General features: G+C 57.0%; 2 protein-coding genes across 6 annotated transcripts; one reads left to right on the forward strand and one right to left on the reverse strand.

The window, feature by feature from the left end:
• Window positions 1-68: 68 nt before the first annotated feature.
• Dcst2 (DC-STAMP domain containing 2) lies at window positions 69-6,987 on the forward strand. Its single transcript, XM_020166133.2, has 13 exons — window positions 69-365; window positions 491-661; window positions 985-1,086; window positions 1,330-1,527; window positions 1,860-1,925; window positions 2,400-2,613; window positions 2,758-2,915; window positions 3,506-3,670; window positions 4,860-5,027; window positions 5,117-5,217; window positions 6,062-6,192; window positions 6,528-6,655; window positions 6,856-6,987. Exons 1-13 carry the CDS (start codon window positions 98-100, stop codon window positions 6,951-6,953), a joined length of 1,968 nt encoding a protein of 655 aa, XP_020021722.2. The 5' UTR covers window positions 69-97; the 3' UTR covers window positions 6,954-6,987.
• Window positions 6,988-10,498: 3,511 nt separating this feature from the next.
• Window positions 10,499-25,938, reverse strand: Zbtb7b (zinc finger and BTB domain containing 7B). Of its 5 annotated transcripts, none has more exons than XM_020166196.2 (4): window positions 25,868-25,938; window positions 25,611-25,711; window positions 13,072-14,228; window positions 10,499-12,776 (listed from the first exon to the last, which is right to left on the reverse strand). In XM_020166196.2, exons 3-4 carry the CDS (start codon window positions 14,220-14,222, stop codon window positions 12,311-12,313), a joined length of 1,617 nt encoding a protein of 538 aa, XP_020021785.1. In that variant the 5' UTR covers window positions 14,223-14,228; window positions 25,611-25,711; window positions 25,868-25,938; the 3' UTR covers window positions 10,499-12,310. The 5 variants fall into 5 exon arrangements, with proteins under 5 accessions (XP_020021785.1, XP_020021786.1, XP_020021789.1 ...); XM_020166197.2 differs by having other exon boundaries at window positions 25,885-25,924; XM_020166200.2 differs by lacking the exons at window positions 25,611-25,711; window positions 25,868-25,938 and adding exons at window positions 15,804-15,806; window positions 17,632-17,739.
• Between the last annotated feature and the right edge of the window lie 1,734 nt (window positions 25,939-27,672).

Genomic DNA, 27,672 nt, shown 5'->3' on the forward strand with positions numbered 1-27,672 from the left:
CAAGCCTCTGGAACCTTAGAACAAGGTGTGGAATTCCAGGACCACAGAACCCAGGGGGCATCCCCTGGAGACCGGCAGGCTTTTGGTCCCAACAGCCATGTTCAAAGGCATGATGGATGCTGTGTGGCTTTTGGGGGAGAAGGAGCCCAGCATGGCCCGGGCTACTGTTCGCAGCATAGGTGGCTTTACGCTGGGCTTGTCCTTGGCCATGGCCTACGGGCTTATGGAGCTCCTGGTGGAGGGGCACAGCCCATGGGCCTGCCTGGTTGGTACCCTCACCTTGGCTGCCTTCCTCAGCCTGGGCATGGCATTCTCCCGCCAGGTCCGAACAACTGTCTTCCTGCTGCTACCCCAGGCCTTCTCCAGTGAGCCTGGCACCCCATGGGAGTGGGGGGAGGGGCGTTGAGGGAAGTGTTCGGAAGGCTTATGTAAGGGACTTGACACTATCTTTGGGATGGGGTCCTGGCTGTGATGGCATTCTCTCCCCCAGAGCAGGGCCGAACACTGCTGTTGGTGGCTGCCTTTGGGTTGGTGCTACAGGGACCTTGTGCTAACACCCTGCGCAACTTTACCCGGGCCAGTGAGGCTGTGGCCTGTGGGGCAGAGCTGGCCTTGAACCAGACTGCGGAAGTACTGGAGCGGGCCAGGCAGCCCCTTGTCAGTAAGCTCCCCCATTCCTGTCACCCCTGGTTCCCGTGTTTCCCTCATCCTCTACATGTCCTTCAGCCTCATTCCTCTCTTGAAACTGTGCTAACCTCAAAGCCCCTGAGCCAGAAAAGAGACTTCTGGGCCCAGCTAAACCTTCTTACCCTTGTTCTCTGGCTTCTTCCACTGCCCAAATAACCAGTTCCCAGAACCCTGCACCCAGCATCCTCAGCTCTCAGTGGCGAGTGGGGATACCCTCCACCGCCTATCCCAGGGGCAGTGGGGAAAACTGGCTCCTACAGGAAGGGCCCCACAGTGCTGCTGCCCCCTGTCCCTCAGGTGCCCTGAGCAAGATTAAAGCTATTGCCCAGAGGGCCAAAGTGGTGGCTGACCGGGTCCGCAAGTTTTTCCGGTCAATCATGGAAGGCGTGAAGCATGTAGGTGAGTATATGAGCACGTCTGTCTGTTTTTGGAGGTCAAAATGCCCCCGGTCTCTTCACCCTTGCTCTTGTCCAGGCTTGCTCAGGTCCTCCTGGGTGCTGACTCTTGTCCGCTGAATTGAGCACACCTGGCCTCTGACCACAAGCCTCTAGAAAGCTCTGGGTACTGGGTGGTGTTCCTCCAAGTCCCTGAGTGAGGCTGGGGGACTCTCACCCTGGGTACCAACCCCATGGTTGTCCCCAGCCAGGGTCCTGCGGAATGTGTGGTACTGGCTCCTCCACATTGGTGACGTGTGCAACTCGGAGCTGGGGAACCCTTATATGAAGTGTGCACAGGTTTTTGATGACGCTAAGGACAGCTGTATGAAGTTCATGCCACACACCAACCACTTGTGTTTCGTGCTCATGCCCTTCAAATTGGTGCTCTGTGGACTTGCCAGCTGTGAGAAAGCCAGGGGCTCCCCAGCAGAGAGGATTGAATATGGGGCCAGAGTGTGGGCGAGAATTTAGGCATCAGTCAGCAGGGTGGGCCCAGGGGGATAAATATGGGTGCAACGAATGTGGAACCCATAAGGGTGCTGGGCTCCGAATGGGGGTGGGGTAATAGGGAGGGACCAATGCTGGGGGTGGGGTCTGAAAGGTTTTGAGCAAATGCAGAGGCCAATAGGGAAAGCTGAAAACCCATAAGGTCTATAAGATCAGGGTCCCCAGAGGTGGGTAGGGCAGGCCATGTCTCTGCTCCTCCTCCTGACGTTCAGCTCCACTGATTCTCAGTGGTCCAGGTGTTTTGCATCATACCCAACTACATCCAACCCTTCTTGCGCAAGACCATTGGCACCCGTGAGTGACCCCCTTCTGGCCCCTGCCACACGACGTTCTCCTCATCTTGGTGTGGCTACTGCTAGCCCCAGCCTCCCAGTCCTTACATGAAAATGGAAGAACAGGAAAGGATCTTGAGAGGTTATCCAATATCTATGAGGGTAGACTGGGAAACTGAGGCCCAGAGAAGGGGAGGTGACTCACCAAAGTCAGACTGTAGGGCATGAACTGGGAGCAGGCCCATGACCTCCCGCCCTAAGTGCAAGTGGTTATGGAGCCTGTTCCTTAGGCTGGGCGTAGTGCTGGGTGCGGAGCATGTGGAGGGGATGGCACAGATACATGGGTCTTCGCCCCTTCCCAATCCAGGGTAGGTCCAAGCCCTGGGGGTTCTGGCTGGTCTGTGAGCTGTGCGACCTCTGGGCTGGTACAGTCTCCTGTGCAGCTCTGCTATCCTAACTTTTCTTGCTTCTGTCTCCCTGGACCCATTCTTATTAGCCGTGATGAAGCTGCTTAACCGGGTGCGTCAGGAGTTCGAGTTCAACATGACAGCCACCCACTACTTCTCTGTTGATCTCAATGCCTCTCGGAGCCTGTCCCAAGTAGCTTTGGACCTCCATGAGGCCATCAGCTTGAAGCTGCACCGCACCCGAGAGGTCCTGGCTCTGATGGGCTACACCACGCCTCTGTTCCTGATACTTCTCTACCTCCAGTGAGGGGCTGATGGGGCCTGCAGGGAGAGCCAGGCTATGGGACCAGCCTGTCCATGGTCCATGGCATCCTGGGAGGCAGAAGGGGCCTGGTGGGTCCGGTCAAGGGTGCACTCTGATGTCTTATGTGCACTCTAATGCCCTAGGGCCCTGATTTACCGGTACTGTTACCTGAACTGGGACAGTTTTGACAATATCTACATCACCAGCCGTTTCCTGCACATGGAGGCCATCCGTTCCATGGCAGGATTGCCCACAGTGCTGCCACTCAGTGCTCACGAGGCCAGACACTATATTCGGCCAGGTGAGGGCCCTGAGGTCTGGAGAGAGGGCTATCAAGGAGGCCAGGCCTCCCCTAACCCCACAGCCCTAACCCCAAGTCTCAAGCAAAACCTGGGCTAAGGCTGGTGGCAGGTCCAGAGACAACTGGGACTTAAGGAAACATCAGACTGGGGGCAGACATAGCCTTGGGGAGGCTGAGGACCTTGGGGAGCCCTCAGTCTGAAAGGGGAAAGTATACACCTTCGAGACCACAGCAGAGAGGGAAGGGAGCACATGGCGCTCCTGTGAGGGAGGTGAAGCTGGAGAGGAGGATTGCCTAGATGGTGGGAGGATTGTCTAGATGGTGGGAGCCAAGTGAGGGAGAAGGGGTGCCCAGGAAGGAGAGGTCCTGGAGCCTGGGATGGGCCACTGGGCCCAGATGAAACTGCAAGGCCTGCATCTTTTGCCTCCTGAACCACTGTTTCCTGTCCCTGCCCAAAGGTCCTCACAGCCTCTTTCCTTAGCGATGAGTGGACAGGCCCAGGTTCCTTGGGAGCAGGGGACCTCCCATGGAGCTGGAGTCTGGTGAGTGGGAGAATTGGGGAGCATTCTCCTGACCACCCACCCTCTCAGGATCCATCTTCCTGTCCCGCTGGGAGCAGATTTTTTACATAATGGAAACCTTCAACCTTGCTCGCCACCTCCTCCTCGTGTTTCTCCTGGTCTTTCTGGACTATGCTGTCTTCTGGGTGCTCGACCTGGCCCGGTACCAGCTGCAGGGGGAGATTGTGGCCCGCAGTGAGTGCCTGCACCTCCTCCCATGTACCCACAGGAAGCCCTCCTGCTGGTTGGTTCTCCTCCTTAGAACCTTCTCCTCTTTCCCACCCTTGTCCTGGGGGACTGACTACCTGCTACTCTCTCTCTTCCAGTTCTAGCCTCTGCCTCCTAGAGGCAGGTCAAGGTCATAACAAAACAGAGTAGCTAAACACACAAGTTCTAAGTCAGACTAGACTGGGTTCAAGCCCAGTCTTGTCCTTTATCAGACAATGATTTTATTTAATTAATTAATTAATTAATTTGCAGACTGGGGTTTGGACTCAGGGCCTACACCTTGAGCCATTTCATTGGCCCTTTTTTTTGTGATGGGTTTTTTTCTGGACAGGGTCTTGATAAATATTTGCCTGGAGCTGACTTTGCTGCAATCCTCCTGAGTAGCTAGGATTATAGGTGTAAGCCACAGGCGCCTGGCTCAGGCAGTGATTGTAATCAAGTTGCTAGCCTCTCAGAGTTTTGGTTTGCTCATCTGAACAATGAGGTAGTAATGGTGACTCTGAGTCACTGGAAACAATACATGAGGCTAAGTGTGTTGAGCACCTGCTAGACTAATGATTGAGATGGTGCCACAATCTCAAATCTGAATGTTTGCTCCACAGTCAAATGAAAAGAAGGAAGGGAGGAAAGAAGGAGAAAAGCCCAAACCTAAAGCAGAAAATAAAGCACTTAGCCCATCGCCTCTACACAGTCAGCACTTAGCCAATGCTTCAGTGCTCATGCTTCTAGCCAGGCGTGGTGGTACACACCTGTAATTCCAGCAATGGGGAAGTTGAAATAGGAGAATCACGAGTTTGAAGCCATACATAGCCAGTTCCAGGTCAGCCTGGACTATATATCTAGGCTCTGTCTCAAAAACAAACAAACCAATCTAAATACTTCTGGATGGTCATGGAGGAGGGTGTGTGGGTCTGAGATGACCATTAAGGTCATCTCAGATCGGGTGGGCAGACCAGATACCAGTACCACCCAGCTTGCGCATGGACGAGGCCTTAGGCCTCGAGGGTGCTTGGGCATCAAAGGCCCTGGCTAAAGGTGTGGACCATGCCTACCACATGGTTGGCTCCACTCTCTGCCCTGCAGAAGATGGGTGCTGTCCTGCACAGCAGAGTGGGCCACTGCGATGAGTGTCCTTCACACAGTATCTTTGTGCCAGGCCCTGTGTTAGTGTCTATAACCGTGGAAGGGACTGGCTATGCGGGGAATATTTACCGCGACCTGGTGTCAGCATTCGATATCCTACAACAAGGCAACATCAGTATCTTGTCCCAGCACTGCGCCCTGCGTCCCTCAGAACCAGACAGCGCTGGTTACGTGGTCATTGGTACTCACCACCTTGGGGAACGGAGGGCTCAGGCTGTGGCTGGTGTCCAGTGCCACAGTCAGTGCTCACTGTGCCTGCTGTGTTCCCAGGTGCCATGTATGGCCTGTACTTCTTTGTCACGTTGTTTGGCAACTATGTCAGCCGGCTGCGGCGGGTCATCTGCGCCTCCTACTACCCATCCCGGGAGCAGGTGAAGACCCATTTACAGAGCATCTGCTGTGTGCCAGGCATGGGGCTGGTCTCCAGGGGGCCAAGATGGACCAGTGTGGAGCTCAGTCTCAAGGCTGGCCAGACAGGTTTTTAGTGAGACATTATCATTTAAAAAGAGCTTTTATTAAGAGATGAAGAAAGGGCCATGGAGAGCCAGAGGAGGGAGTGGGTAATTCCAACTGGGGAGGTCCCAAGCCTTCTTGGAGGAAGAGGCATTTGAGCCAGGCCTAGAGGGATTCATAGGAGTTAGACTGAAGGTAAAGGCAGAAGTGGACGTGGCTGCAGAGGACATGCCAGGCAGATGAAACAGGATCAAGCTGGGTGTGGTAAAGCACCCCTATAATCCCAGCACTCTGGAGGCAGAGGCAGGAGGACTGAGAATTCAAGGCCAACCTGGGCTACATGGCAAGAACCTGTCTCAAAAAAAAAAAGCTGGGTTTGGTGGCTCATGTCTGTAATCCCATCTACTGGGGAGGTGGAGATCAAGAGGATCATGGTTGGAGGCTAGTCCCACAGCAAAAAATTAGTGAGACACCAACAAACAGGCTGGGTGTGGTGATGTATGCCTATGATCCCAGCTACTTGGTAGACTGGTAGACATTGGTAGGAGGATCACAGTCTGAGGCTGGCCCAGTGTGAGACCCCATCTAAAATATAACTGAAGCAAAAAGGGCTGAAGGCATGTAGAATGCCTGCCTACCAAACTCAAGGCCCTGAATTCAAACACCCCCCCCCCCCAAGTACCACAAGGAAGGAAGGAAGGAAGGAAGAAAAAAAAGGAAAAAGGATCAAATAAGACCCCCATCCCTGGTCTCCCCCATCAGGAAAGGATCTCTTACCTCTACAACATACTTTTGAGCCGCCGAACAAACCTGTTGGCCACGATGCACAGAGCAGTGAGGCGGCGGGCAGCTGACGAGGACCACATGAGTGTCCTCCAGCTGCTGGCCATCAGGTGAGTTCACTGCACTTCCCTTTGGGGTGGAGTTAAGAGTTTGCGGAAAAAGAGCCAGAGGTCAGAATGGATCACTGTCATTCCCAAGTGACAAGAAGTTTGACTGAAGAGGGTGCCCATTCCATGCCTTTTGTGCCTTGAGGGGAAGAATTACGTGAGAATTCTTAGGAGTGGTGAGTGAAGGGAGAGAGGAAGGAGTACAGGGCCATAGCAATAGAGAAGTCTGCAGTAGGGAGGGATGGAGGTTAGACTGTAGGAAGACCTCCCTATCATTTTGGAGGTTGGGTTAGGATGGAAAGGGTTGGGTTAGCTGAACTTCTGACCCCTCTTCTTAGGTGCCCTTGCCTAAGTCCGTTTCTCAGCCAGTTTCAACTACATCAGGCCCACTGCCTAGGCTGTGGACAGCCTGAAGATGAAGGAGACACGGGGAGCTTTGTGTCCTGTTGTACACCAGGCTGCCGAGGTGAGACCCCAGTGGAGTGTGCCTCTCCCTGACCTGCCGTATCTGCATATGATAATCAGCTGTGGTCCTTTATGGACTTCTCTTTTGTATCCCCTTCATTACTATATATGTTCTATGCCAGGGAGGCAGGGGCTGGAAACCAGGAAGTACAGGGATGGGTGGGTAAGCTCAGCTTCACTTCCCTTCCTGGCCTCCTCCAGGTCTCTACTGTCACACCTGCTTCCGCCTCCTGGACAACACCTGCCCCCTGTGTGCATCTCCCCTCTCCTTCCAGGGGGAACAGGACCTGGAGCTGTGAGTTTTTCAATGATGGGGGAGGCTGGAGTCTGGGGACAGTGGGAGAGTCACCCTTCCCCCAAGGACATCTGTGGGACACTGAGATGGGAGGCTTCTTCAGGGACTCTAGCGATGAGGAGGGTCCCCCGCTTTGGCTGGCTGCAGCTCCAAGAAGGGCCCCTGAGCAGGAGCCAATACTGCAGCAACATTTGCAAGAAGCACTGGGCAGGAGCCTCTCTGAGAAGTCAAGCTCTGAGTCCAGGTGAGCAGGAAGCTGGCACCTGGGTATTGGGAGCGTGTTCTGTCATATTTACAGTGGACTTCCTTGGTGTCTGAACCTCTGCTAGGACTGGAGAAGGGGTGGTAACTGAGTGCCTGCTCTGCCTTCTACTCCCCTGCCTGCGGGAGTTCACTGTGTGATGGGGAGAGAGACATCACACAGATAACTGTGGAGAGCACTCTGACAAAGGAGTGACAGACACTACTAGGGTGGGGATATGTTGACGAATGCTTCGCAGAAAAGGCAAAATGAGCTGGGCTTTGGGGCAAGCTGGTGGTTTGTTAGGCTAAGTGAGGAAAACATGCATGTGTGAATTTAGAGAATGTGAAACATTCAGGAGGGTAAATAAAACCTTACCAGGGAGTTTGTGTACATGTGTTGGGGTGGGGACCTCTGAGAATGTTGGGAGATGAGGCTGAAAGTCAAGGTGGGGAAGGACAGACAAGGACCATTTGAAGATCTCATGTTGCTAAGTGATATGGTCATATTTGTCTTTTAAGATCATAAGCTAAGGACTGGGGGATGTGGCTCGGTGGTAGAGTACATATTTTGACTGTGCAAAGCCCTGGGTTCAATCCTCAGTGCTACCAAAAAAAAAAAAAAGTAGAAAAAGAAAAAAGAAAATTACTGAAAGAACATAAGCTAAGAAGCAGAGCAGAAGCGTCCAGCACAAGTTGGTGGTGATGGCCTGAGGATCAAGGTGCCAGCAGTGAGTGGGATTTATGCTTGGACTTGGGCAGGTATTAGGGCAGGAGGAGAAACAGGCTCTGGGGAAAGAGGACTGGTCCAGTTTGAGATGTCTGTAGGGCATCCAGCTGGAAAGCTGCCCCAGCAGGGCTCTGGGCTGGAAGGCTCTCTTTTGGGGATGTTGACATATAGATTAAGAAGGGATGAGCTTGACCATCCTGACATGACCATCTTGGCGGGATGGAAGGGTATGACAAGAGAGAAGGGGTCAGGGACATAACCTTGAGGAGCTCAATCACAAATCTAAGAAAATGGCTCAAGAAAGCAGGAGAGAGCTAGAGGTATGGCTCAAGTGGTAGAGCACCTGTCTAGCAAGTGCCAGGCCATGAGTTCAAAACCCAGTACAGAAATAAATAAATATAAAGAAAGAAAGAATGAATGAATGCAGGAGAGCCAAGTGCATGAAAGACTGTGAGGTGACCAAGTGGGCTGGGGACTGAAGACCTGCCAATCAATCTATAGCTGAGAGATCATTGGTGTAGCTGGTGGAAACATTTTTCATGATGTTGGAAAGGTCAAAATCAGACCATGATTGGTTAAGGAGTGACTGAGAGAGAGGACTCAGAAATGGCATGTACCTCCTGTATCACTGTCTCAAACCAGAAGTTTGAGAATTCCTTTAATATAACCATTATAGTTAAAGACAGGAGACTTTTTTTTTTTTTTTCCTTTTTGAGACAGGGTCCCACTATGTAGCCTAACTTGACCTTAAACTCAGGATCCTCCTGCCTCAGCCTCCCAAGTGCTGGAATGACAGTTATGCGTCCCCATGCTCAGCTCAAAAACAGGAAGCTTGATGGTAAAAGTTAGCTTCATGGCTGGGAATGTGGTTCATTGTTAGAGCACTTGTCTAGCATGCTCAAGGGAGCCAGTACCAGTGGATGTTTCTATATCCAATTACAGGGAGATCTGTGCATTTAGGAAGTAAAAAAGAAAAGAGTATTGAAGAGGGAGGGATGCGCTCGAGTCCTTGCCTTAAGACAGGAGCAAGGTTGGCTGAGACAGGTGGGGAGAGTGGAAGTCTCTCTGAACAGAGTTGAGCCTGCTCCAGCCTGGTGGCCTCACTTTTCTTTGGGGAGGTGGAGACAAGGGCACCTGCTGAGAGAGCAAAGGGTGTGGTTGGGAGTGGCATAAGATTTCAAGTAGGTGGTGGCAACTGAAATATCTGCCTTGGGGAGTGTGCAAAGAAGCTGACTGGGGAGGCTGAGGGATTTCCAGGTAGAGTTAAAGGCCCAGGTGATGTCAAAAACCATAGCCTGTAATGACTGCTCCAGTGTGCTTGGTTGTGTGGTTTTCTCTGGCAAATGTGGTAGTCATGAATAGGATTCAAGGGTTGAAGACTTTCTGGGCAGATAAGGAGAAAGCCAAGGTGGGGAAGAGAGGCGGAATGTCTTTAGTAAGAATTCTTGAGATGACTGGCTTTGAAGACAAGGAGCTGAAGTCCCAGGGGACAGGCAGTCTAGGTAGTGTCCTGATGAGGTGTTAGAACAGAGGCATTGATCAGGAGGGAGAGAGCTGGAAGGACAGGAGGGGTTCAGAGAGTGGCCAGGGAAGAACTCTGGGACAAATCTTGTGAGCAGCAAAGGATGAAGACGTCTGAGTGGGAGTGGAGGTGAAGGTCAGCAGAGCCAAGTTAAGGACTGGAAGGCCAGAGTCCTTTCTCATGGGTCCTCCCATGAGAAAGATGGTGGACCACACACGCAGTCAACGTTCAGTGCTGCCATCCTAAATGAATATGGTAAGGTGTCTGAGAGGACTGCCCATCACGGTGCCACTGATATAGCTGCTATGACAGCCAGGGGCTTTGCAGAAAACACTATGGGCCAGCTGGGCTTGAGAAGGATAAGCTGCCTGCACTTGGGAGGACTGTAAAGAAAACTCTCCAGTGAGCACATTCCAGTGTGAACAGGGTGAGTGAGGTTTCGATGAACACAGAGGTTGAAGGGGAGGCCAAGTTTTCTTTGAAAGGTTCCAGAGGGCCCAATGCAGTTAAAAGCTGGGTCAACAGGAGTGCAGCTGAGGCTTGAGCAGGGCTGATTACTAAGATTGCTGGTAGTTCTGTCCTTATTGGCTGGCTACATGGCCTTGGGCAAGTCACTGCCTACCCATCTCTCAACACCAGCCTGAAATCAGAAGCTATCTACAGCCATAGATGGGCTCATGTAGGCCCATGGGCTGGGACAGCAGAAGTGGCTGGTAAGTACCAGGAGCTGAACATGAATAGATGGGGCGGGGATAGGCAGGCACCTGTGAAAACAACATGGGAGACAGGGCCACCCTTTTCCTCTCCTCCCTAGTGACCTGGATGAGCAAGAGCCTCTGCAAAGGAAGCAGTCACAGTAGCTCCTTCCAGAAGCCCATCAATCTGTCCACATTCCCTTGCCCCCTGAACCCAACTGACCACCTAAGAAATCCTCTGCCCCCAAAGAAGCCCCCCTCCCCAGCCTTGGAACCCCAGGGCCCTCTGTCTCTCACCTTTCTCCCCTTTTGATCCTTCCCATCTACCCAAAAAATAAAGGAACCAAAAGCGGACACAAGTGTGAATCTTAAATTATTATTATTTCGTCCTGTCGCTTACACCCGAGGGGGGCAGGGGTAGAGGAAGGGAACAGGAGAGGAGGGAATGCCTCCCCCACTAAGGCACTGACTGGGAAAGCCACAGTAGGGAGAGGGGAGGCCACACTGTCCCCACTCTCTGGGGCTAAGCCCCAGGTCTCCCCAGTCCTGGACTCCCCCATCACCTGAAATGCTAAGATGAGGCCCAGAGCACCCGACCTCCCCTCCCCAAATATATTACATCATCACTTTTTAAATAGATACAGGGACTGGTCCCGCTACCCTCTCCCTGTGACCCCCTCCCCACTGTTGGGGGTACCTGGGCAGCTGTGCAAATGGGCATGGGGGCGCATGGGAGGGAAGGAGAGCACCGGGCCCCTGAACCTGCCCCTTTTAAGGAGGGGGAGGGGCCGCCAGGCCAAGGAAGGGAAATAGTGCAAGGCAGAGCCCAGGCCGCAATGGGGGTCCAGCACCCAGCGAGGAAGGGGTTGGGGGTAAGAGTCTCCCCACCCAGCAGAATTGGGTAGTTAAAAATCTGAAACTAGATTTCAACAAGACCAACAGAAGAGGCTATGTACAGAATGGGGTGGATTCAATCCTAGAAGAGTGACAGACAAGGACCCAAGAAACGGATCCCTTTCTCACAGGTCCGCAGCTCACTTTCCCAGCGGCAAGCGAGTTGCTTGCCTACCACCGTGGTAAGGGGGCGCCAGCTCACCGGCCAGGGTGGTTGGGGTGCGTGAAGCCAGCTCGCTCCAGGCGGCCACCGGAGGCGCTCGCCCGCGCAGGGCATGGCCACCAGATGGCGCCGGCTCGCCCGCTCCCCGCAAGGTTCCCCCAACCCCTCACCCTGTCCCACACCCAGCGCCCGCCAGCCCGGGGGCGGCGTGAGTCAGGGGCGGCAGCGGTGGCGGCGGCTCCCGGCTCGCACCTGGGAGGGGAGGAGGTGGGGAGAAAAGGGTAAGACGCAGCCCGGCCCGCCCTGCCCTCTGGCCCTGGGGAGGGAGCGGCGGGAACAAGACATTCCCTGCCTGGGGACGCAGGAGGGGAGGGGCAGGGAGGGGAGTGGAGCGAGCGCTCCCCTAGCTGGGCGGGGCTCCTCCTGCTGCCCCCAGGGGCGGGCGAGCCAATCAGGCCACCCCGCCCCCTTCTTCTCCAGGACCCCATGACTCAGCGCTGGAGCAGGGCGGAGGGGGACTGGGATGGCTCCGTCCTTACAGGCCCAGTCCCCCAGATTTTCAAGCTTTCACCTTACTTCCCCCTACCTACCCTTCCTTTGCCACCCCCCCCCCCTTTGCATAATTCACTGCCAGGAAAAAGGAACAGAAACCAGGAAGGAGGGGTCTTGAAAGGGTGGGGCAGTCCTTCACCCCCTTACACAGCCCAAACCCCAGGGGGCATGGGAGTGGGGCAAGGCTTTGGTCCCAAGCCCCAGGCCCCTAGAAACCCGCATAGCCGAAGTGGAACCCCACAAATCTGAAATACATTATTGCTTCTACTCCCCAGGAGCAGCTGGGGACAGGGATCCCACCTTTACAATAGAGCTGTAAATATATACATACTATCATATGTATCATTCTCGGGTGATCACCCCAATCTGGGGAGCCTGTGCCCCAAAACATCAGCTTAGAAGTGGAATGAGGGCTGTGGGGAGAAGGGGCTGATTCTGACGCCAACAAGACTCAGTGCCACCCTCCCCCCAGCTCTGCCTGCCCGGTGTGCTCCCATTGCTTGGCATGGGTGTCCCCGGCCTTGTGCTGCTGGCCTTGTGCTCGAGTCTGGCCACTCATCCCTCTTTAAGAGGTCTCCATGGCACCTTCAGCTTGGGGTGTGGTCGGTGTCCCCTCTTCCTCCTCCTCATCAGGGGCCCCCGGGGTGGACACCGGGGGTCCTGTGGGAGCTGATGGCTCCCAGAATCGAGCCAGAGAGAGGCGGAAGGTGTCCAGGTGGCCATTGGAGAGGTCGAGGCCAGCAGGGGAAGGGGTGGCGGTGGAGGGCGGTGGGTAGTGAGGTGGCGCATCGTCCTTGCGGCGCCTCCGGGTGCGGACCTCCAGGCAGTTCTGGCCCTTGAGGTGACGCTGCAGGTGGTCCTCCTTGGCGAAAGCCTTGTGGCACAGGTGGCACTCATAGGGCCGGTCCCCCGTGTGCAGGTGCATGTGGTTCTTGAGGTCGTAGCTATGCAGGAAGCGGGCTGGGCAGTGTGAGCACGAGTAGGGGCGCTCTCCTGTGTGCTTCCGCATGTGGATCTTCAGCTTATCATTCCTGGTACAGGCAGGGGTAAAAGGAGGTGTTGATGATGGAATCCCTGGCCAATCCCAGTCATGCTCCTGGGCGGGGACCTACTCCCATCCCTCATTATTGCCCCAGGATGACTTGCCTCCAGCTAGCTTGGAGCCCCAGATCCTTCCTGACCACTCTCTTGGCTTCTTTCTCCTGGTCCCTCCTGGCACTCCAGAAACCCACATATGCGCTAGCCTCTCTAGAACCATCTTTCTACACTCAGATCTCATACCCCACTCCCAGCCCATGCAGGTCCCCTTCCCTACTTAGCACTCACCTGGTGAATCGCACACCGCAGACCTCACAGGCAAAGGGCTTCTCGCCTGTATGGGTCCTCATGTGGCGGGGCAGTTTGCCAGCCCCGTGGATTATCTTGTGGCAGACTGGGCACTCCTGGGGCATCTGGGAGCGGCGTTTACGCACCAGCTTGTCTTGGCCATCCAGGCCTGGTGCCAAGGCATCCTGATGCAGGGAACTTAGGTAGGCCATCAGGTCAGGATCAATGGCATCCTCATCTGAGCCCAGCTCCTCTGGAGACAGTGGGGGCCCACTGCCCTGTGCCAGCCCATAGGCTGGAGGATATACGAGCTCCTCTTCTTCTTCCTCACCTTCATAGGGCTCATAGCCCAGCGGGTGCTCAGGAGGTGAGGCAGTCCCTGTGGGAGGGCTGTAGCTGTCCCCCAACCCACTGCCCCCACTGCTGCCCACTCGGCCCACCGCCTCTTCCTCCTCGTAGGTCGAGGATTGGGTGGGCACTGCAGGCACCTCAGGTACCAGGTGGTTCGCTCGGGCTCCCTTGGTTTGCAGAAAACCTTTTCGGGGCTTGCGGCTGCGGCGGACCACAGGCCGAGGTGGTGGAGGTGGAGGTGGTAAGAGGGGCACCTGTGGTGGATCATCACCATTGGGAACTTCTGAGGCTGTGGCTGTGGCAAAAGCCTCCAGGTATTGTCGGGCTCGCTCACAGTCATCCTCATCTGGGCTTGGAGCTTCTAGCCCACTGCCTTGCAGAATCTCCATACAGGCAGCGATGACACAAGGGATCTCCAGTAGCCGGGCGGCCTGGAGTACAGCTGGCATGTTGGCGCTGCTGGTGGTCAATGTGGCTGTATAGGCAAATTCAAGCAGGGCCCCCAGTGCCTCTGGTCCTACAAAGTCCAGCTCACACACACCAGCCACTGCTCCTCCAGCAGCTGTCCCGCCACCCCCTGCCCCCATGACAGCCCCTCCACCGCCCTCAGTGAAGAGCTTCTTGAAGTAGTGGCTACAGGCAGCCAGCACAGCCCTGTGGGTGCGGTACTCGAGGCCCTGCGTCCGGATGGTAAGGTCACATAGGTGGCCCAGCTGGCGCTGCTCATTGAGGCAGCTCAGGAGCTCACTGCTGTGGTCTGGGAATGGAATTCCAATCAGGTCATCCTCAGAGCTCCCCATCTTCTCCTGCAGAGTTAAATAAAGGGGAAGTTAAGAGTACTTAGGTTTGCAAGGGAGTCTAGGGAAAGGGTACCAACACTGACTAACATTTATTGGGGGATGGCTAACGCTAGACAGTCTCCCAAGTGCTTTACACCCATTTAATCTTCCAAAACCCTCCAAAGTGTGGTATCATTCATTTCATAGGCAAGGAAACCGAGGTGCAGCGACTTTACAAGTGAAGTGCAGTGTGGAGCTCTAGCCTAGGCAGTGGGCCCAGCAGTTACATCCTCATCACCATTGCTCCCTCATCCCTGTGCTTTTCTCTTGTGCCTCTGGTGTCCTGCCTTTCTGCTTTCCTAGAGCTCCATCCACTTCACCAGCCCCAATCCCCATTCCTACAGAAGAAGTGCTGGGCCAGGAGGTGGGACACCTGGGTCTTGCTTTAGTCTTCAGGAAGAATTGGCTGAAGGACTCAGGTGGCTCTGGCTGGCCTCAGTCCTCTGAAATGTGGGTAACAGCCTGTGATGGAGCCTCCTCGTAGCTCAGGTAGAGGTCAACAAGGGAGTTCAGACTGACATTGGACAAGGTCTGCTGGAAGCCAGGCATGTCCAGGTTCTCTCTCTAAAGCAGGTAATTATACTGTAAAACACTGTGCAAACAAGAGATGGCCTTCCAAACACCATCTTCTTCCTCCTAGGGCCCCTCCCACAGCCATCAAAAGTTCATCTCTCTGTCTAGATCCCCTCCCCTAAAGGCCAAACGGGAAACAGCTCCCAGCATCCTTTCCCCCATACATCCTCCCCTCCCCCATGGGGCCAGGGAGCAGCCACCCTTTGCTGGGGTGTCATTGGCGCGGGTACTTCCTGCCCCGCACAGATAAGCATCGCCCCCGCCCCCTCCCCCACTGCCAATAGGCCAAGTTCCAGTCCCACCCCTCCCCTTCCCCCTCAGCTACTACACCACCTTCCTCCCTATTCCAGGAGAGCACCCCTTCTCGAGAGGACATGGTTCCATCTTCAACGCTTCCCCCTCCAGGGCCCAGTCAGGTTGGCCCTGCAGGGCTGAGGGGCAGGGGTTATGACATTAGAGTGGGGAGAGCTGCTGCAAATCCTGGCTCTGCTACCTTGCAGAATGACCTTTGTTTGGCATGTCATTTCTCTTTTCACTTTCCTCAGTGGAGCAAGGAGGGGTGGGAATGGAAGCCCAAAGGGCTCAGCCCTTCAGCCCTGACATTTTGAGGGTCTGGAGCAACAGGAGATAGTGTTGGGTCTGGAAAGAGCTGGGCTTTGGAGTCAGCCAGGCTTGAGTTTGAATTCTTAGCTTCATGATCTTAAGCAAGTGATTTTTTTTTTTTATCTCAGAGCCTCTTTCCTCTTCTACAATGTGGGATAATGCCAGCTGACTCCTGGGGTTGTGATGATGGGTAAAAGAGACCAAGTGTGGCACAATGCCTGACACACAGAAGGGGCTCAATCAGTGGTGTGGCCTAGGCCTGGCCTGGGGGCAGATTCCACTGCACACATGGCCTCTGCCTCCCTCCCTCAAATCACCCTCAGGGAGCCAGGTTACTAAGGAGCTACCTGACCTTGGACAAGTCACTTCCTTTCCTGAGGAGGCCTGTCCTCATCTGTAATATTAAAGGCTACTCAGATGATCCTTAAGGGCAAGTCCCACTGACATTTTGTCAGTGTCTTCTCTATCAGCTGATCAGCCCTAGCCATTGATTTTTTTTTTTTTGGGGGGGAGTCAAGGGCCACAAATTTCCTCTTTAGGACACAAGAACTGCATTGTCTATGTCTGCCTCCCTGTTTGTCACCTTCATTACAATGCCAGGGCCTGTACAGAAGCCCTGAGTGAACAGCACCCACATGTCAGTCTTGGCTTAGAAACACTCCCAGGTATCTTTAGATAGACCACCTGTTCCCACCTTAAGTCCTCAGAACACTACTTTCCCCGCCCTCCTTGGTTCTCCTTCCTGTACTTTAGAAAAAATCCAAGTGGCAAATGGCCCTAGGACTTAGGAACAAACAAAAACCAGGTGGGCAGCAAGAGCAGCAGTGGGCACCCTCCTGGGTCCTAGTGGATCCTGTCCTTCCTAGGGGGGAATGGGTGGGGCTGTCCTGTCTGTCCATTGGCTGGGAGCTGGGCACCCGCAGGCACGTGGCTCCCTCTCTCTCCTTCCCTACCTGCCCCACCCATTCCTGCTGCTAAGCCCGCCTCTTTTCTCCTTTCTCCCACCCCAGGGCTGGTTTCCATGACAACTTGGTGTGGCTGGGGTGCTGATTGGTTGACCCTGCTGTCAGGTCACAAGCTGAGGCTGGTTCACCACCAAAGTTACTCAGGCTTGGGCAAGGGTGGGTGTTTAACTCCTTAGGCCCAAATCCAATGCCCATGGCCAAGAGGTAGCAAGGCAGGATGGGAGAGATAGAAGGCATGCATGGGAGGACAGGGTGTTCAATGGCTTTCCAGGTTCTGGGAAACTCCCCCAGCCCTTACCCAAGGCTCTAGCACCCATGCCAACAGAGATGCCACCTGGAACCATGCTGGTGCCAACCAGGCCAAGGGGGCACTCCTAGCCCCATCATCTGGGAGGGGTGGGTGGAGTGGAGGCCTCCCTCTTCTTTCTGCCAGGGTGGGGCACTGGTGCCAAGGGTGCCCACCCCACCTTGGGCACCCTTCCCACCTCTGCATCCCAGAAGGCTCAGTCCCCCAACGCCCCATGAAGGCAGCACATCCCCACCCAGCCTGGCATGCCCCCTCTTGCTAAGACCTTGTGGGCATGGGTGTGTGTGGTGGTTGGGGGGGGCAGCTGTGCCAGGGAACCAGGCAAGGTCTGTTTGGTCTGTTTGCCTGGTAGGGGGAAGAACTGGGGCCCCGCCCCATTGCTCCCCTCTTTCCTGCCACCCCCCTCAGGCTCCCCTCACTGTCAGGCCTGCTAGACCGGCCAAGCCAGTGGGCAGCTCTCTTGAAACTGGGCCCTGTGTCAAGCCTGCCCTATCTTTGGTTGGGGGAAGACTTGAGGGTGAGAAAGGTGGGAGGGGGGCAAAGATGAGAGACCCTATAACCTACCCCTTGGTGCCCAAGGACACCTTCCAGGGTGTGTTTATCACTAAACTAAAAGGTAGAGGTCACGAGTCCTGTACTGGAAAGAGAAAAGAGACTGGAACTCTTTCCAGGTGCTGATCTCAGGCAGTGTCCAGTGCAAGGCTGGGGGGCACCAAGGCCAACACTGCTGGCTTGAGCCAGCTGAAGGGCAGGAATAGGAGGCCCTGAATGGGGCAGCTGAGTAAAGCTGGCCCCCCCCAACCCTGGGGATTAGGGGACTGAGGCTTAGTGTGGGGGGCAGCAGGCGGAACCAGGATTAGCAGCGGAGAAAATAGATATGGGCCTGAGACACAGGAACATGGAGCCCCCCCTCGCCCCCCACCAGGCTCTGCCAGGGAGCCTGACAGGGGCCTGGCCAGGTTTCTCCTGGGGCAGCAGCTTGGGGTGAGGAAGGATGAGGACCAAACTCTGACATCTTCCTGCTTCGGGTGATGGAGAGACCTGAGGCTCTTCCAAATGATCCTGGTACCACCCCTCCCCCTTCTTTCTCCTTTCTACCCCCAACCCCCACCCCCAACTCCAGCCTCAGGTTCTCTTCCTGTTTTTTGGAGTTAAGTTTGCACGAAGACAAGGCTTTGGCCTGTGGCTGGACCAGGGGGGTTGGGGAAACTGGACAGCCAGGCTAAAGTCCTTAGGGACCCAGGAATCCTTATTTCCCCACTCTTTCAGAGATCCACTGGGCCCAGGGGCCAAAGCCATCAGGATTGCCTACTTGGGGATGCAGGGTGAGCCGCTGAGCACTTTACTTGAGGATTGAAGGGCTTTGAAGGAGAGGTCCAAAGAAGAGGTCCTCTGCCCAGGGTTGCCAAAGCACTTATGGAGACCACCCTAACCTGCCCCTCCAAGCTTATGCATGTTTTTCCCATCCCCCATGTGAAGCTTCCCCCCTCCTAACCTCACCACCCCCAGTACTCACACTTCCTGGGGGCCGAGGAGGGGAAGAGAGACCGCAAGCCACGAAGGGGGAAGGAGGCGAGGGGAGTTGGCTGCTTCCCGGTGCTGTGGGGGTTAAACCTGTGCCCCCCCATCCCCCAATCCTGGTGTGGGGGCTCCTCCACATTTTCTTTTCATGACACCAGTCCTACCCCACAGTCCCTTAGCCCCATCAAGGGGAACGGAAGGGAGATGAAAGATGGCGGAGGATGGAATAGGGGCAACTCTTTCCCAGCTTTCACACCACCACCTTTGGGTACCTCCTGCCCATGAATCATCCCTACCTCTTGGCCTTTGTCTTGGATTTCTCCTTCTGTCCCCTTCCTTCTCTGACTCTTGTCTTCCCTCTACAAAATTCATTCTTTGCTTTCCTTCCTTCAGCCTGTGCCAAGCTCCTCACCTCATCTCTACCACACCTAGCCCTAGGCCTCTTGCTAGGAATCATCCCTACCTCTCCTTTCTTTCCTGCTTCTCATCATTTCTGTCATTCAAGTCTCTCCCATGTTCTCCATTTGTACCTCTGCTCCAAGCAATCATCTCTTCTCCCTAGGTGTGTGTGTGGTAGAGGGAGCAGAGGAATGAAATCAAGGACCAGGGCTCTAAGGCCTGGTATTGCCAAGAGATGGTTGCATTTGGGGTACCCACACCCACCTTCTGGATGAAGCAGGAGATCAAAATTTGGGGGCCAGTTGGAAAGAACAGGTGGTAGAGGGGAGTGTACAGTGAGAGCGGATGTGGGGTGAGGGGGACAACCGGTGCCTCTCTGCCCGTCAGAGTTTCCAGCCCTGGAGCTGTTGGACTTTCCCAGGAGGGTGCCCACCCTGGGCCAGGCAACTGTCCACTTGGATAGATCCTGGTCATCAGGGTTCCCAGCAGGGTCTGCCTGGGTAGTACCAAGTCCCTTTAGGCCTGAAGAGACGGCAAAAGGTGCCAGGGTCTACCCTGTACCCCCCTCCCCCCCAGTCTAGTGTCTCCAGCTAGGTAACCGAGCCGCCTGGTAACCCCACACCCGCCAAGCCGCGCCGGCAGAAACCTGAGCCCCCCCAGCCCCAGAGGACACCCCAGCCCGATCCCTGGAGCCCGGCTCCCTGCCAGCCTGTCCAACCTCCTGGCCTGGCCCAGCAATCACTCTGCTCCCCCGTAGGCCCCTTCTGCCTCTCCTGGTCCTCTCGTGTCTCTTACACTCTGAAGCCTCCCCACACTCTAGCCTCTCTGATCCTCAGTTCCCCAAAGTCTCCAGTGAAGTCTGGGCACCCTCTTCCTAGACTGTTTTTCAATCCTTCTCTGACCCTTGGCCAATTCTAGGCCTCCAAGCCTTCCCTGGGGCCTGACCTCCCAAGCCAGAGCAGGGCCTACTCACCTGAACGCTGAGGGGCCTTGCCGGCAACTCCTCCTGGCCCCTGGGGGCAGCACGTTGGGAGGGGTGGGGGAGGGCCAGGCTGGGGGGGGGAGGTAAGGTGGCTGTTCCCCGCTCCAGCTCCCTCCTTCAAAGGGGCCGCCCACGACCTGGCCCAGCCCCTCCCCCCTACAGCCTTAACCCTCTGGGTGCTGTCCCCCTCCCCCCCAGCTTAGAGGGAGGGGTTACCCAAGGGCTGGCAGCGTGGGAGAGGGCCCAGAGTCTCTGCCTTCGGTGCCCGAAGCCCCAGCTGTCCCCACCCCCGCCTGTCCTTACTCACTCCTAAAAGGGGAAAAAGGTGAGGGGTAGGAAAGGTAGGAGCTAGGACAGTCCAGGAGGACAGAGGTGAGGAGGAGCAATGGGAGAGGCTGCTGGAGGTGGGACCAGGAGAAGGAAGAAGGGAGGGGAGGGGACAGGAGGCAGCAGTGGCCAAAGAGGGAGGAGGGGAACCCTGGACAGTCAGTGCCAGGAGTGACAGGTGCCCAGGTCTCAGCCCCTCAGGGCATGTGGCATCAAGGGACCATATGGAGGCCCTACAGACCCCAGTGGGCCCTTGGCCCCCTGGGAGCTGTCCGAATTCTCCCTACCAAGTACTGGGCTGGGGCCCTCAGGGGCTGGGCAAGGCGGCACCCTGCCCTCCCCATAGCCTCACCCCAAACCCACTCACATACCACAGTTCCTCGCTTGGACGCCAGCCCCTGCCAACCAGGCCAGGGGGCAGCACTCATACCAGCCCCCAGTAGCCAGGGGGACCAGGGGGACAGAGCTGGCCTGAGGGGGATAGACAGATGGGGGGAGCTGTAGGCATCGAAAGAGGAAGGAGCTAGGAGGGGGCATCTGCTGGGAAGCGCCTAGCCCCACCCCTTGCGCAAGCTGCTGCCACCCTGGCCGGTTGGGTGGGACCCGCCTGGGCCTGAGGGGCAACTGAGGAGGGCTCTGAGGCGAGATGGGTGGGCCACAAAGTTTTACTTAAACAACTCCTGGGGTCTCTTATTCCTGGAATAAGGGACACCCTGGTATCCTCCAGACACTAAACTATCCCAAGTCCTGCTAGGCTGGGGGGGGGGGTCCACAGAAATGCCCCCTAAAGTACCTCCTCCCCTTTCCCCCCAACAGCTGTTGGCTCAATGCCGCTGGCCTGCTGCCCCTCACCAGCTCCCGGCCCGGTTGGCACCTACCCACCAGGATGCTGGCAGTCCTGCCCTCCTCTCCCTCCTACCCCCCTGCTCCCAGCACCCTATGCCAACTGTGGGCCTGGAGTGGGGGAGGGTCACCCCTGCGCCTTGGTGCCAGGCAGGCGGGCCCAGGCCCCTAGGCCCTACAGATAAGGGCCAAGACCCTGTTCTCAGGCTGCCACCTCAAGAGGCAGCATACTGGTCAGGGCCTACACAAACAGAGCCTGGGAGGCTGTGGACAGCCCCATGAGCAGTTACTGAAGGCTCCACACCCAGGGTGGGGGCCAGTGTCTCTCTTGCCACCAGGCGCCAACCTCCCGGCATTCCCCTGCCCAAGCAAATGCTTGGGCACCAAAGTCCCTGCAATGTCTAAGAGCCCTAGTCTAGTGCGGGCTGTCTGAGAGGGAGTGGGGTGGGGCTGTTCCCTGCCCTTTGATCCCCATAAAGGGAGGGAACCAGCCTGGAGGGCAGGGGGCAGGGAAGGAGTTCATGGGGCCCCTCAGTCCACCCCTGCTAGGGGCAGCAGGGCAGGGTGTGGGCATCTCTTGGGTGGAGCCCTAAGGTGAGGATGAGTAGCATGTCTCAGCTGGGGAGATCAATGTCAATCATAGATACATGGTGTCACGTGGAATGGAATAACAAGAATAAAATGGGGAGATGGAGAGGGTACCCATGTTGCAATCTATCACAGTCTTGGCTTTTATGCTTATCTAGAAACATTTCCAGACTCAGCCAAATTGAGAGCTCAAGGACTACAACTCCCAGTGTGCACCACAGTCACTCTATATGTACCTTGGGAGTTGTAGTTCACTTGGGAAGCCTTGGGTTCTCCACTTCCCAGGAGCCTGGCTGGTAGGGTAAGGAGAGCAGAGGACTTGGTCATATATCTCCAAGGGGACTGTGTCTAAGAAGAGGTTGAGAAGCTAGGAGGTCCACAGTGGGGGGAAAGGACTCCTGCTCCAGGCAAAGGGGGAGGAAAGGAGGAAGGAAGGAGGAGAGGATGTCTGTTGAAAGGGGCATATGGGTGGGGAGGAGCTGGGGGGGGGCGGTGGAAACAGGAAGGAAACTGAAGCCAGAGACATGAGGTCGAAAGCAAGGGCTTGGGGGAGCCCCACTCTGAGGCCTGGCAGGGACTGGGAAGGCATTTCCCCCCTGTTACTCTGGTGATCTGGGAGACATAAGAGGAATTAGTGATGTCAAGTGACAGCATACTGATGCATTTATGGAGGTCAATGGCTCTGTTTGCCTGCCATCAACCCTCTTTTGCCAGGATATTTGCTGAAGCTCTGAAAGCTGGTATGGTTCTGGGAAAGCCAGAAGGCAAAGGAAGCATTGGGGCCAGGGCAGGGCCAGGGCTAATGGTAAGCACAGTGAGGTTAAGGAAGGAGCAGGGTAGAGGCTGTGGCAGCTGGGAGACCTCAGAGAGGAGAGGGCTAAGATGCCAAGGCCACCTGCCTTCCACCCATCCCTGGCTGTGGGACAGAATGAAGAGGGGAACTTTCTCTGGCCTCCCTAAGGAATCCACTAAAGGTAGCTTTTCCCCTGAGCCAGGCAGCTTGTGAACATTAAAGATGGCATCTCAGGGGGCCAGATGGCAGCTGGTGTCTTTCCCTAGTGGGGGTGGAGGTCAGAGGTGGGCAGAGGACCTGCTTTGAGAACACTTGTTCTGGGCTTCCTAAGGCTCTGAGACAGACGCTGACAGGCCCCAGTCAAGACTCCTGCCAAGTCCTGAGGTTGGCTGGGTGCAGGATCTTTCTTGATCCCCAAGTCCTTGATGCTGGATGACAGTAGTTCTATCCCCTTCCCCTAGTTCCCCAGGCCCGCCTTGGCGCCTGGCCTCTTGTGTGTTGGCAGGACTGGGGGGTGTGGGGGGCGGGTGGCGGCGAGGCAACTTCAAACTGTCCGGGCAAAACGTCAAGTTTACTCACGAGTTTACTCAGCAGAAGGAGGGGGAAGAGGCCAGGGCAGGCACACCCCATGCCAGGGTCCTATCCGTCTGCCTGTCCCCACCTTCTTCCCTCACCCTCCTTTTCAGCCCTAGGCCAAAACAGGCACAAGCCCCAAGGCCGGGTGGTAAGGGCAGTCTTAACTCTCAGGAAGGTCAGAGAGCCAAGCAGGCTGGAGGCAGGAAGCCCTGAAGCAGGCCCAGAGGCTTCTATCAGAGGGCAGTGCCCTGCCTGGAACCCATTCACTCCCCATCTTGGGACTCTGGCCTTGGGCCAGGAGAACTGGGTCTCTTAGCCATCAAGAAGGGGGCAGTACCAAGCCAAGCTTTCTCTATTTGAGCAGTCCCCTGGGCAGTGACTTCTAACCCCAAAATGTCCAGTCCTAGGCTGGGCTTCAGGCACCAGCATGATGCCATCCAGGCAGCCATAGGATCTAAGACTGGTTCTCTTAGCCTAGGCTTGGAATGGGGGGCCAGCACCCTATCTGACCTACTTCCCTTTCCTCCCCACCTGCTTTCATTCTCTGCTTTTCTCCCCCAGCCTTTACTGTCCCCACCCCAGAGGCGCTCCGCCCCCCCCATGCCTGCTGGGGCCCCCTCCCCCACCCTTCCCCAGGGTGCCAAGTGCAAGCACACAAAGGGCCCGATGGTGCATTGTTAGCCCAGCCCCCGCTGCCCGCCGCGCCCTCCCAGGGCGGGCACTAGGCCAAGGAGGAGCTGGGGGCCCTGGGTGCCAGGGGGCACCAAGGGAAAGGGGGAAGAGGTGAAGCACCTGTCTCCCAGAAACTGGGGTCCATATTGCCAGGGCTGAGTAGTGATGAGAGGGCCCCATTTGAGCAGGCTAGTCTCCTTGACACCTGAGCCTAGTGGGCACTGCCTTTTTTCTATGCCAGAGCCCCTTTTCTGATGGCATTAACCCCTTCCTGACCCCTGTACCAAGGCTTGGGGGTGTGGTACCCAAGGGAGGGGACAGTGTCTGAGGGTGCCAGAAGACAGCGTCGTGCCCACAGCAACCATGTAACAGAGGCACGCTGGGGGAGCCAGGGTCCCGGGGGCCAGGGACAAGAGGCAGAGATTTCTTCTTGTTTCATCAGCTGCTCCAGGGGGAGCCCCCTGCCCTTCTCCCCAATTACCACTAAGGAGTAATACTAACTACCACCCAAACCTAGTCACAAATATGTCCTTCTCCAGCACAGCACATCACTCCTTATGCCAGATATAGTCTCCCAATCTGATGCCCACTCCATGCCAGCTCTACCAACAGTGCCAGGAGGGTACAGGGGTGACCAAACCAGTTGGTGTGTGTGGGGCAGCAGGAGGCAACCCCATAATCCTCCAGGCCTCAGTACTCCTCCCCCCACAACACACACACACTCCCTTAGGGAACAGAGAGTTCCCATCCTGGTTTAACCCCTAACTGCCCAATCAGCTCCCCCCCTCCTCCCCCCGGCCCCTGATAAACGTCTCCCTCCTCTAGGAATAAGTTGGAAGAAGGGGAGATAGCTGCGCTGACTCACTCCCATTCCCAGCTGCAGCTAGGGGTCTCCGAGGCATTCGGGAGGGGGTCAGTTCAAGAACGCCCTCCACCTGGCCCGGAAGCCAGGACAGCCTGCCGGTCTCCCCCTCTCCCCAGCACCCACTTCCGGTGTCCCAAACTAGGTCAGCAGCGCTCGTTTCCTGTGGGTCAGCTAGCACCGGCGCCTCTGCCCCTCCCCTGCTCCGGACCCAGGCTCCCCGCCTCCCCCCCCCCGCCCCCCAGGGCGCCCCGAGGTCTCACCACGTCTCAGCCGCCCTTTGATACATGGGGGTTGTGCGGGGCGGGGGGCAGGGGACCCGCCCTCTCTCCAAACACTAGCAGGGCCGGGGCGCCTGGGCAGGCACGTGTCCGGGCACAACCCGCTGCCCACGCTGCCCCCCCATTCCCGCCCCCCCTCGCTCTGGCCGGGACACGTCGCTCACTTACTTGGGGTGGGGTGGGAGGAGGGGAGAGAAATCTGGAAATTGAAAGCAGCGCCCCCCACCCCTTTGAATGACACCCCTTGGCCAGAGGCGCACACTAGGTTCTACAACATAGTAGCGACCCCCACTCCGGGTAGGGGCAGGTGCGCCAGCGCTGGTGGGGAGACGGGTGGTAGATAGGTAGGTAGAATTCTTCCCAGTCACCCACCTACCCTCGCTCTCGAGTTCTGAGGGCAAGAGCTGGCTTTCAAAAGGTGGCGGCGGGACTGCAGCCTAAAGGGAGTGTGATTGAGGGGCGCGAGGGAGAGGGTCGTTCTGGGTGGCTCAGAGGTTGTTGCCGAGCCCTACTACTGCTGGAGAGAGAGCGCGGCTCTGAAAGCGCAAGAAACCGAATAGTCCAGCCGGTAACTTTCCCCCAAGCTGCGGCTCCTCCGGAGCCCCCCCACTCTCCATGCAACTGGCCCAGGTCCAACCCACCGCGCCAGGGGGCGCGGGGGGGGGGGGCGATGTCCTAGTTAGAGTCCGTCAGTGTTTCCATTCCCTCAATTCAGTCGGGTCTGGGGTCTCCCCCTAAAGTCACGAAGGAAACTGGGGGAACGCTCAGCACCGCCTCACCTCCTCTCCATCCCGTAGCCAACAGTCTGTCTAATCTCAGGAGAAGTGCAGACAAAGTTTCTGGGGACCCTCCGCCCAGGGCTGGGGGCGGCCGTAGCTCCTTCTTTCTCTTTCTTTCCAGTTAAAACCAATTCCAAAAACCAGGGAAGGGACTGATGAGAATCTGATCTACATGCGAGTGTATGTGGGGGTCCCACTTACAGGACGGACGAAGGACACTGCAGTAGTTTTGAGTCTAGTAGACCCCTAGCCAGGAGACAAAAGTGGGGAACACTCACCTCTCGGCCGTCGGGTCCGCTGGCTGGAGCAGCTGAGGCACAGTGAATAGGGAGAAGCGCGTCCCCCGCCAGGCCCGGGGGCTTGGGGCCCTGCTCCGGTCCTGGTCAGAAGGCCGCGGTCAGTCGCTCGCCGATCGCTGCTGGGGGGCTCCTCCTCCGCCGCCCTCTGCCTCCTCCTGCCGCCCGCCCCCCCTTGGCCACCAAGAGCCGTACATTCACCTGGCTCCCACCCGCCCCCCCCTCAGGGCCCGCCTCACCTGTCCTGCTGTCTCACCTGTCCTCCTGCTTGCTTTCCCCCCATCCCTCCCCTCCCTCCCCCCGCCCCCTGCCACCCCCCAAACTCCCCCCCCCACCCTTAGCAACACCCTCTGTCACTTCCTGGTTTTTTACCCGCCCCCCCAGGCCCCCCCTCCCTCCGCCCAATAAGGACATAAACTTCAACCCCTTAGTCCAGCCAGTCCCTGCAGGACGCGGACTGGTCCCTCCCTCCTCCTTCGCCCTTTTCCTCCGAGCTCTTACTTTACACCCCGATCCTTTCCCACCCTCCTCCTTTCCCTTCTTCTTTCCTTCTCTATCTCCTTTCACCTGCCGCGGTCCCTCTCCCTCTCCCTCTCCCCACTCCAACCGGGATCTCTCCCAGTCCACCTTAACTAAAGCTCCGCCCCCGACCCCGGTCCAGCCCTCTGCCTCTACCCAGCCCCGCCCCCCGCACTCCATCGCCCTAACAGCCCATTGGTCTGAACACTCGCCCATCCCAAGTGGGTCCCGCCTAGCTTTCGTCCAGGGAGGGGGCGGAGCCGAGGGGCTGGCCTGAAACCTGAAGGGGGGGAAGGGGGCAGTGTCCGCAGCGGCCAGGGAATAGAGCAGCCCCTTTGGGGCTCCCTGTCTTCCAACTGGGGCTTCTGTTACAGTCCAGCACCTTGGGAGGGAAGGATATGAGAGGTTAAGGATAGATTGGGTAGGGGTGAAGATCTAGTGTCTTGAGGGAGGGGGTTCCCGTGAGGGGCTATAATCAGGTCAGGGCCCCAGGAGGAAGAGAGTGGGAGGCCACCATGCTTTCAGCTCGGGTCTGTACGCCCCAGCCCCCCCAGAGGGAGCGGGGGAGTGAGGCTGCGGGCACACTGTGTCCCTCCCCACGCGTGACGGCGCCCCGCGGGGAGGGAACGGCGCTCGGGGCAAGCAGCCTGTGCACTCCAGCCGGTGCCCGCTGTGGCCTTGGCATTGTCAGAGGGGAGGGGCCGGGACCAGGAGGGGGAGGTGCACTCATGCTCCGGCTCTCCGCCTCCATCCCGCGCGTTCCCTCGTGGAGAAACTGAGTCTCCACGAAGGAGGACCATCCTGATACGGATTTACTCCGAGACTCAGGTGACGAAGGGGGCCTGAGTTTCTTATGAGTGTATGTGTGGGTTTGGCGGGGGATGCATACTCAGTGCCCCCTTCTGAGAAAGGTAGCCTGTGAGGGACGTTTCCAGCTGGGCCTGCTGTGCTAAGTACCCCAAAGAGCCCCTCCCACTAGTGTTAAACGGAATCAAATCCGGCTCCCTCGGGCTAGGTTCGGCTTCGCAGCAGCCCGCCAGGCCGAACCGGGTCGGACTCGCTCTCCCTTCCCCAACCCCTCCCCAGGAGTTCTCCCTCCCTTTCAGCAGGTGGCTTCGCGGGACACCAGCTCAACCTGTTGGACCACAATGGGCGGCGCCAGGGGGGCCCTGGCCCTCACCCGGGCTGACCCGGGATCCCCGCTCGGGGAGGGGCGGAGTCGGGTCCTTCCCTCCCTCTTTCTCCCTCTTTCCCCTCCGCCGTGACTCAGCCTCGGGGCCGCTGCCCTGCGCCCCAGCCAGGGGCGGAAAGTGTGAGGCGCCCCTGAGGGTTCAGGCCAAACCAAACAGCCCCCCACCCCAGACATTATCTCACTGGAGAATTAGGGGGGCTATAGGAACAAGGGGTTAGCAGTAGCATGGAACGCTCCGGCTTGAGTAATCCGCTCCGGGTTTTCCTATCCTCCCTGTCCCTTGGGTCCCAAGGCTGGTCACTGCTCCGGGTTTTCTTCTGGGCACCGCCGGAC

Source organism: Castor canadensis, chromosome 11, assembly GCF_047511655.1.
Source record: "Castor canadensis chromosome 11, mCasCan1.hap1v2, whole genome shotgun sequence".
In the NCBI taxonomy this organism is placed as follows: Eukaryota; Metazoa; Chordata; class Mammalia; order Rodentia; family Castoridae; genus Castor; species Castor canadensis.